A 10000-nucleotide genomic window follows, 5' to 3' on the forward strand; every position below is an offset into this window, starting at 1 on the left:
CAGCCCAGGAGACGAGAAGAGACGCGAGTGTCTAACCAACTGTGGGGGGGGGGGAATGTTTGCGGTCTGGACGGGGGGATTTACCCGAGACAAACAGAGTAAGAGACTCTGGAGAGGTGTAGACCGGCGTGACACGGGAGGGAGAGATTTACGAGGTCTTACTTTAGCCTCACTGGATTATCCTCATTGGATTTGAGTCTAAGTCTGCTTCTGTGTACCTGCATGCACCTGTTGCAGCAACACTGCGTCATGCAACAACCATGTTGTTTAACTTATGTGTTTTAACCCTTTTGTTGTCTTCCCGTAAAAATTGAAAATCAACAATTTTGTTGATGATTTTTAATCAATGTTTTCTTACGTTTTTTTTTCCTTTTCTTCAACACTTTGGTCAACGTTTGTCACTTTTTTTACGTTTACCACTACGCGACGCTAACTTATTAACTTTAGTTTTTGGTTATTTTAGGGAATTTATGGTCAATAAACCTCATTTATAGGAAATTATGACCTAATGTTTGAGTTTGGAAAAGCAGAACTTAGGAATTATTGAGACTTAAAATTAAAGGAATGGATGTTGATGATAATCACAGACTGGAATATGTCAACTTTTACTCAATACTATTTCAAAAACACTTTCTTTCTTTTCTTATGCTATAAAATTGAATAAGACGCCCCAAAATTAATGAAAGTAGAGATTTGTGCTTTGTAGCGCGTTGTGTGGAATCAATCAGTTATAAGGGGTAGTTAAAAACAACACTGATATAGCTAAATGGGTCAATTTGACCCAAAGACAAGTACATGTAATGAATTTATCACAACACAAATAAAAAAGCATGTTATTCCACTCTGCTGCAGCATGTCCCCGATCCAGTGAACTCCCAGGAGTCTGTGTGTTTAATATAATTTAACTCTACGTTTTTTACAACACGGGTGAACGTTTTCCTCGAGTGACCCGTGCGCGGACTCGGTGAAGGCAGAATAAACGGCCGCATAATGCAAATGCTTTGTGCTTCTCTTCCACCTGCTGGAGTCCTTTGAGAGGACAGATGGAAGTCATGAATTGTCTGCGGCGAGGGAGCCCCGGCTCTCAGCTCTATCGAGAAGTCCCTTTATATGGGGGGGCGGGGGGGCTGTTTTTAATATTATGTCTATCAGCAAAGACGGGACCACAATGGGATCGTCCTCAGACAAGTCCACAGTTCTGATGCGGTCTCTGTTAACATTTACTTCCCTCACTTTGGATTAGTGACAGGAATTAGGGCCCAATGCTTTTAAACACATTTGTGCAGTCAATGTCAAGTTTTAACTTTATTTTGAAAAACCAACATTGACATAGAAGACCAACATAAGTCACCAGTGTAGGACATTTTCATCCAATTTTCCACGTTTCCACAAAGCACAGCATCAAGAACATCTAAAAAATGTGTGTGTAATGTGTGTATGCATGTATGGACATTTCTTAATTGTACCTTCACATCCTTTATCTTCCGGGGTCCCAGTCATTCAGGAAGAGCCCCCCTTTGGTCCCTCTTTGGCCCCCCAGACCCATGTGAGCTTCCCACAAAAAGTCCACAATGCTATTCAAACAATAGGCCAAGGGACAAAGAGCACATTTACACAAGTGGAGCCTTCTTTGAAAGCAAAAAGGCACTGTTTGGAAGATTTCCAAACCTCCACTGCCCCCCCCACCATTGCAAATAATAATAAAAAAAATAAAAAAAAACAGAGCCCCATTTGCCCCTCCACACCCCACCTTCTCAATTCCCTCGCTTAAAAAAAAAAAAAGATCTCCATTCCTGTGATGGAGACGTGGGAGCCAAATATACTACACCAAGCCCGATCCCACCCGCCAATCCACAAGCACCCCCAATTTAGCCAAACCCCCTCTTTACAGGACAAAAGCCCTTTAGAGGCCGAGTGTATGTGAGGGCTCTGGTGGATACCATAGTGGCTTAAAGACCGTGGAGGCCTCTAAGAGACACTTCTTTTACTCCCGGTCTCCCTTCATTTCTCTTTCCTTCTCTCTCTCTCTCAGGCAGTGAAAGGTTCAGCGAGGGGTAGAGTACGAGTTGGGGCGAGGGGAGGGGGCAGTAAAGGAGGAGCAGGGGGTGTAGAGGGTGCTCTTATGTCAACTTTGTGGTATTTTTCCCAAAGATGCATATCGCCTCTATACAAATAGGAGATGTATTTATAGGAGTACATAGAAAGCTGCATGAGAGGAGAGTGCTTGGCCCGGCTTTCTGGCCACGGCCCCCATGGCTCCATGGACGGTCTTCGTGGTTTCAGTGAAATTGTTATTCTTTAGATGCTCGTTGGCTGGGAAACACACAAGTTCTCAGGCGACCACACAGTCCTCTCCCTCCCAACATGGCTGCCGCGCAGAGGAGCCCATTGAAGGGGAATGGAGGTCCAGCTCCATACATCTTGACCGGCGCCAATATCGCACGGGCTCTTTGTCAACGTGGCGGGGCCACACAGCCGTGGCTGAGCAGCCGGCCTGTTCGGGGAAAACAGGGCAGTTTCTGACACTTATGAAGCTTAGCGTTAGTTGCTAGCACTCTCTCTGCAACGCTGTGGAGTCCAGGTTGTTTAGGGTTTCTGCATTGAATTGACGGCGTACCCCCGCATGCCCCTCTGCATCTGTGCCGGACCCTGTGCTGTAGCCGGACGTGCACCTCTCAAATAACATATTGTGTTAACTTCTCCTGCTACAGATGTCTCACTTAGGGGTGTGGGGAAACAATCAATGCAGCATAGTATTGCAATATTTTCAGTGGCAATTCTGTATCGATACACAGGCGCCAAGTATGGATCTTTAATTATATGTTATATATGTGTTGGTCTGTTTGTCCCATTTTGCAGCAATAACATTGACGTAAAACAGAGAAATGTTTCTTTTTAGATGAACAGACAAAGTTTCCTTTTGGGGACGTCATTTGGAATTGGGACAAATTAGAAGTTGAAAAAAAAAAAAAGGTTATAAATTGCAATAAATCCCAGATTGTTGCAACATGTTTAAAATCGCAATAATATTGTGGCGTAAGTATCGTGATGATATCGTATCGGGAGGCGTCTGGTGATCTCCCCCCCCCCCCGTCTAACTGTGGTGAGAAAGAACGGGGGATGTTCTCCTTTACAAATTTTACACAATTTACAAAATATTCAACGTTCTCTGGGACATTTTTCCCATTCAAGTTAATGGATGGAAATTTCAGATTTGACACAAATTCATTTATTTGCAACGGCTATTTACTCATTCATACAGTCACACAGAGACACCATTCAAACTTTGAAATGTTCTACCTCTTTCTGAGTAGATTCAGCCTTTCAACATGAAGCATTCACACTTCCATTTCTTCAGAAATTGATATTCTCTGTCGTTCATTCTGCCGTTTCGTCTCGAAGGAGGCAAAACTACTTACGTAACCGAGCTTCGGTTACATAACTACAAGCTGGTGTTTGACAACTGTCTGTGCTCATCACAAACCTGTGAGCACAAGCCCTTGTCCTACCGTAAAAGAGCTCAGTCAAACCACGACTTTCCTGGCATACACTCTGGTGACTCTCCATGGAAATACAGAACCACGGCATGCACAGTTACATTGCACAAAGCACAGCTTTCCCAAAAGAGACGCACTTGAACCTGTTTTGATTTGAAAACAATCCCCCAACACACCCCTGATGAAGGTACAAAAATACCTTTTGATTCATGACGTAAATGTAAGCCGGTCTATACTAGTCACACCTGTGGAATATTTGACTGTGGACTTATTGTCCCTTTGCAAAAATATGTTCTCTGTGAACAAAAGAAAGGTGTCAGGTGTAACTGCTGCAAGTAATTGGCTCCAAATGAAATGCTTGCTGAGATTAGGTGCTTCAAAAATATCCGGTTAAGATGCTGGCACGCAAACACACATTGGCATAAAAGGCCGCGGGTATTCGCACATTATTTGACTGATTCAGTGTCTAAACCTAACAGAGAATCTCAAGCCTCAATCTCACAGTCAGCAGTGTGATCAGCATTTATTCCCCAGACGTTTCACATTCTCTCTCTCCCCCCCCATCCCCCGTTCTTCCTCCCTAAACAGGCCCTCCCAAGCGACATGACAGTCTCTCACAAAACCAGTCTCTGCTGCTGTTTGTTAACGCTGCAGCTCTCCGAGTATCACATTCACAACGGGCCCTGCAATACTACACAGCAGGAAGTGGGTATACACACACACACACACACAATTGAATAGCACAGACAGGGTTCTGCAGAGAGCTCCAGATTGTGTGTGTTGTGTGTGTATCCTGGACAACAGCAGCGATGTAGGTTTATCACTGGCCCTGTTAGGTAGCATTGACATCTCCACCTCAGCCCAGAGCTGGCACACAGGGGACTTATTGATTAGCATTAGGCATCCATGCAGATGGCCAATAAAGAACAGGTGAGCCAAAGAGGGCCTGGGAACTGTGTGTGTGTGTGTGTGTGTGTGTGTGTGTGTGTGTGTGTGTGTGTGTGTGTGCAGGGGGAGGACGGATAGCAAGATGGTTTAGGGTCGCCAAAACCAGCAGCGATAATGAGGAAAACAAAGCAATTCAGAGTCACCTTAATAATGCAGAATGTTTGTAAGAATGGTAATGATTTTAAATTTTCTTTTGGTTACATACGTCGTATTTGGAGTAGTCTCGCATTGCCAGCTCCTCTATGGACTTGGACAACACCAAGGTCCGGACACAGCGACGCCGGCTCTGCTAAATAGTCTCTGGAAGGAACTTGTTCTGCTGGAACATTTTCACCCTGCAAAAGAAAACACCACATGCAATATTAAATGAAGTTACCTGTTGACACAGTGCTGTAACGTGAGCTATTTAATGTAACTGGATCCATGGGGAAAACATGGAAGAATATATCCTTATATCCTTAGTTATGGAAGAGTGAAAACTACTTAACAAGTGAGCACAGTAGTTTAGCTCAAATTAATGGTAGAAATAACTAGCTACAAGTAATGACTAAACAGTTCAATCAATTAGCTAAAGTAATGGAGAAACTTTGAAAATAGCTAAGTAGAAATAGTTGGCTAAAGGTTGAAATAGTTAGCTAACGGCTCAAAATTTAGCTAATTTTCAAATAGTTAGCTTAGGGTGACCAGACGTCCCCGGTTTCGGGGGACAGTCCCCGTTTTTGGTGACCTGTACCCGGCTGGATCGGTCCCTGGAAATGTCCCCGGTTTTTTACTGTGACTGACCGAAATTGGAGTTAAAGAAAGAAAACACTGACCAAATGGATCCGATTAAGCAGCGCTGCTCAGAGCTCAGAGATGTTTTTAGAAAGCCGTGTTTTACGATGCTAAAATAACTGATTATTTACATGGAGTCTGGTGGGTTTAGCCAACGCAATTTCGCGGACGTTTATGTTTATAAAAAGGATCTTAATCTTTAACAGAAAACTCGACCTCCTTAGAAATCCTTTTCATAATGTTGGGGGAAACGGCTCTAGGTCTAGTGTCCCCGTTTTAAGTTTTACAAAAATAAAAACAGGACGTGTTGGAGGTAAATCCGCTTCTGAGCTGAAAATGTCCCCGGATTTTGTCTGAGAAATCTGGTCACCTTAGCTAACTGTTTGAATAGTTAGCTAACAGCTCAAATAGTAAGCTAACTGTTTGAATAGTTAGCTAACGGCTCAAATAGTTAGCTAACTGTTTGAATAGTTAGCTAACAGCTCGAATAGTTAGCTAACAGCTCAAATAGTTAGCTAACTGTTTGAATAGTTACCTAATGGCTCAAATATTTAGCTAACTGTTTGAATAGTTAGCTAACGGCTCAAATAGTTAGCCAACTGTTTGAATAAGTAGCTAACAGTGCAAATAGTTAGCTTACTGTTTGAATAGTTAGCTTACGGCTCAAATAGTTAGCTAACGGTTAAAATAGTTAGCTAACTGTTTGAACAGTTAGCTTACGGCTCAAATAGTTAGCTAACGGTTAAAATAGTAAGCTAAATGTTTGAATAGTTAGCTAACGTCTCAAATAATTAGCTAACTGTTTGAATAGTTGGCGAACGGCTCAAATAATTAGCTAACTGTTTGAACAGTTAGCTTACGGCTCAAATAGTTAGCTAACGGTTAAAATAGTAAGCTAAATGTTTGAATAGTTAGCTAACGTCTCAAATAGTTAGATAACTGTTTGAATAGTTGGCTAACGGCTCAAATAGTTAGCTGTTTGAATAGATAGCTAACTGTTAAAAATAGCTAAATGTAAGGAATAAAAACATTCAGCTTCACCCCTAGTACTAGCCTAGAAGGTCTGCAGTAGTAAGATAGCTCTAGAAACCAACCTTAAAAACAAAAATTACCAAAATCTACTTTTTTTTATAATAAACAGTGTTACAAATTTTAACAGACATTGTGAATTGAGGAAGTTGTACGTAAATTAAACTGACTTGTCTTTGTCATGTTATGCGCAAATGAGGCATTACCTAATGCTAACTTTTGGTAAATTTAGGAGAAATCTACAGATGCAAATAAACAAAGTGTAGTAAAATGAACACCTACACGTGTAATTTGGATGTTTTGTTTCCCACTAGTCCAAAAGAAGACATGTTTTGGAAGCAAAATACCAGATGTGTTTGCCTGTAGTGTCTCTCTTTAATCATCTTGGCTTCCTAATCCACCAGGAAGCCACATTTTCTAGTACTTTGGATTTAATATGGCGCAGCTTCCTGCATGCTTGTCAGATATTGTGCATCAGTCTTCCCCTGTCACATCCATCTCTTGGGATTTACTGTCGGCACCTCTGTAATTCACTGGTGATCCTACGCGTCCTCACACTAGTCTAATAGAATATTTACTGTCACTATACCATAGTTTAATTTCTTGTTTGTTGGTTTCTAGAGAACAAAACAAATTGGCAAAGGCAACACAAATTCCACCTTTAACGTCATATTTATTGTTATTTAGTTACTCAATAAAACATATACAGATATATACAATATGCAGGAAAACAGACGACTGCACTTTACATATTATTAAAAAAAGAAAACAAAAAAAATTCAGTTCGTAAATTGCCGTCACAGTCCTCCATCTATTGTTTCAGAAATTCAAAGTCAACAGAAGCTTTATTTAAAGATTACAAGATTGCCTAACACACAGCAAATTTTCTCTTATTATACATGTGCAATACCAATAGTCTTTTTTTTCAATTCCCTTATTAAACAACCCCCTTGACCTCCATTTTTTCAGTTGCCATTGGCTGAGTTGTATGCAAGCGGTTGAGCTCATAAGGTCGATAGTAGAGGCGAGGAAAAAGAAAAGAAGAGAACGAGGGGAAGTTATTGTTGCCGAAATAAAAAAAAATAGAGATATAAAACAAATCATTAATGATTAAGAGAGCAGCAAATGATAAATGTTTACATTTTCTTTGACAAGGCGAGAAAAGTTGTGTTCACAAAAAAAGAGTTGAGTTATGCAAAATCACCCTTCTTCCTGTCTTCCTCTTATTCTGTCACTTCTATTGAATTAATCTGAAGGGGGGGATGTCAGTATTTCTGTGGTTCCAAAACCTTTTTCACACCCAAACTGACATAAAATATTCCACGGACCCCCCATTTTATTCGATTTCTTTTGTGTCTTTTAGATGTTTTTTATTACAGATCAGAACAACAATTTGCACATCTATAATGTGAGACAGGGCACATGGTTCAAAAATAGCAAAAAACTCACGTACGCTGCCTAAATTGCACACAAAAAATGCATCAGCTGGCGATGTTTGGGTACCATTTCGTGTGGAAGTTGGTGATTGGTGCAGTCAAACGGTCACCTCCTTCAAAAGATGGCTTCTGAGTACGTGACACCATTTTCCTGATGATGGTCTAGCACCAAAACATTGCAAACTATTACACATATTTTTGCGTGTTAGACATGTGCATGTTAGTGGTTTTTCTTTGCAAGGTGTGTTGGTATGAAACCCATGAGCACAAAAGTCAGACATTCTGTCATTGCCGGGACTTATCACTGGAATAATAGGTAGTGAAGAGTCCACTTTGGGAACCACTGTATCAGGATACTGTAGGTTTTGGGGATATATTTTGGGCAACAACCAGTCCATATGCATTTATTGGATGCATATTTTAGACATTAGAGTTGTAACCAGAACGGATTCAATGCTGGTATACAATCAGAGCCAATGACAACTGAATATATCTTCTACGTCTTCTGGTTTTTGTATTCTCCTCCTTTGACATTTCTTTATTTTTCTTCAACAAAGAAAATAAAAGAAGATAAAAAAAAAATATTGAGTTGAGGTTTTCCAAGATGTCGGGCATTGTTGAGTAGAGCCCGCAGAACGCTGTACTGTGTTGTACTAAAGTGTGACTGCATGTATCAGAAAAAACATGGTATTCGCGCGTGTGTGTGTGTGTGTGTGTGTGTGTGTGTGTGTGTGTGTGTGTGTGTGTCTATGTGTTTGTTTTTAATGAGTGTAAATGTCTTTCTGTCCCTGAACAGGCAGGAGCTGCTCGCAGTTGCCACTTTATCATCGTCATCGTCATCGTCAGCCTCCTTCTCGTCGTTATTTGTCTCTGAAGCTTGTCTTCGTCTTAATGTCCTAATCATCTTCTTCTTGTCTCCTTCCTGCTGGGCCGGCGCTCCGTTCAAGTCAGTGCCGCCACAAACGTCCCAAACCGGTTGGAGATGTCGGAGTGGAGCGAGCGCCAGGACGAGACGGGCCCCCCTCGGCCCTTACTGTCCCCCAGCTCGTCTGTGCAGTGGACGGACAGGCACTGCAGGTGGTTCCCTCCGCTGGTCCCCCCGGCCCCGGGTCCCGGGGCCCCGGTTCCAGCTTTACTCTGGGACAGGTCCGATTCTGCAGACAAACACAGAGAGGGGAAGGTAAATTAAGACTTGGGCCACACACAAAAAAAACACAAAAAAAACTAAAACTTCCAGTAATTGGAATTATGTGATCCAGATGAACCATTTTAAAAATGTAAAACACTTTTTAATTAAACCAGCGTCGTTTTCACTTCCCACGCTAAATCTGCACTGTGAAATTCATTCAACACTAACCCCCCCCCCCCGCCTGATAAAAAGAAGATGTGAGCAACACTGCCTCTGCTCACACTTGATTAATCTGTCGATTGTTTTGTTTTTTGATGAATGGATTAGTTGTTTGGTCTCTTAAAAAAAAAAAAAATTGTCAAAAATGTAGATCCAAAAAGCCCAAGATGTCCTCGAATGTCTCGTTTTTGACACAACTGAAAGATATTCAGTTTACTAACACAGAGGAGAGAAGAAACTAGAAGATATTCACATTTAACAAGCTGAAATCTGAGAAGTTTTCTCCCTTTTATTGAATAAAAAAAAATGAATCAAACAATTTATTGATTATCAAAATAGTTGGCAACTAATCGATGCGTCTCTGAGCTCTACTCCCCCTTGCCTTGACGCACACAAGTGAAAACACACACACACACACACTCAGACACACACACACACACACACACAAAACAAACACACATCATTGATTATCAAAATCGTTGGCAACTAATCGATGAGTTTCTGAGCTCTACTCTCCCTTGCCTTGACGCACACAAGTGAAAACACACACACAGAGACACACACACACACACACACTCAGACACACACACACAGACACACAGACACACACACACACACACACACACACACATTATTGATTATCAAAATCGTTGGCAACTAATCGATGAGTTTCTGAGCTCTACTCTCCCTTGCCTTGACGCACACTAGTGGAAACACACACACAGAGACACAGAGACACACACACCCACCCACAGACACACACACACACACACACACACACACACCCACCCACAGACACACACACCCTTGCTCCCAGTCAGGCGTGCAAATATGCGGCGCTCCTGCGTGACCCGTGGTCAGAAGGTCAAAGGGCACGGAGAGAGAGAGAGCGCTGGCCTCTAACCCCGCTTGACCCAGTTTTATGGTATAATGACCGCGCCACGGCATCGACCCCGCGTCTCCACGGG

The 10000-nt window shown here is 42.0% G+C and overlaps 1 protein-coding gene across 1 annotated transcript in view; it reads right to left on the reverse strand.

Annotated features, from left to right (window-relative positions):
- Window positions 1–8448: 8448 nt before the first annotated feature.
- mn1b (meningioma 1b) overlaps window positions 8449–10000 on the reverse strand; it is a 16454-nt gene continuing 14902 nt past the window's right edge. The window contains exon 2 of the mRNA XM_034870848.1: window positions 8449–8838. Coding sequence (XP_034726739.1) covers window positions 8627–8838 — 212 coding nt within the window. The 3' untranslated portion in view covers window positions 8449–8626. The remainder of the gene's footprint in view (window positions 8839–10000) is intronic.

Source organism: Etheostoma cragini, chromosome 5 (genome assembly GCF_013103735.1).
Source record: "Etheostoma cragini isolate CJK2018 chromosome 5, CSU_Ecrag_1.0, whole genome shotgun sequence".
Taxonomy (NCBI): domain Eukaryota; kingdom Metazoa; phylum Chordata; class Actinopteri; order Perciformes; family Percidae; genus Etheostoma; species Etheostoma cragini.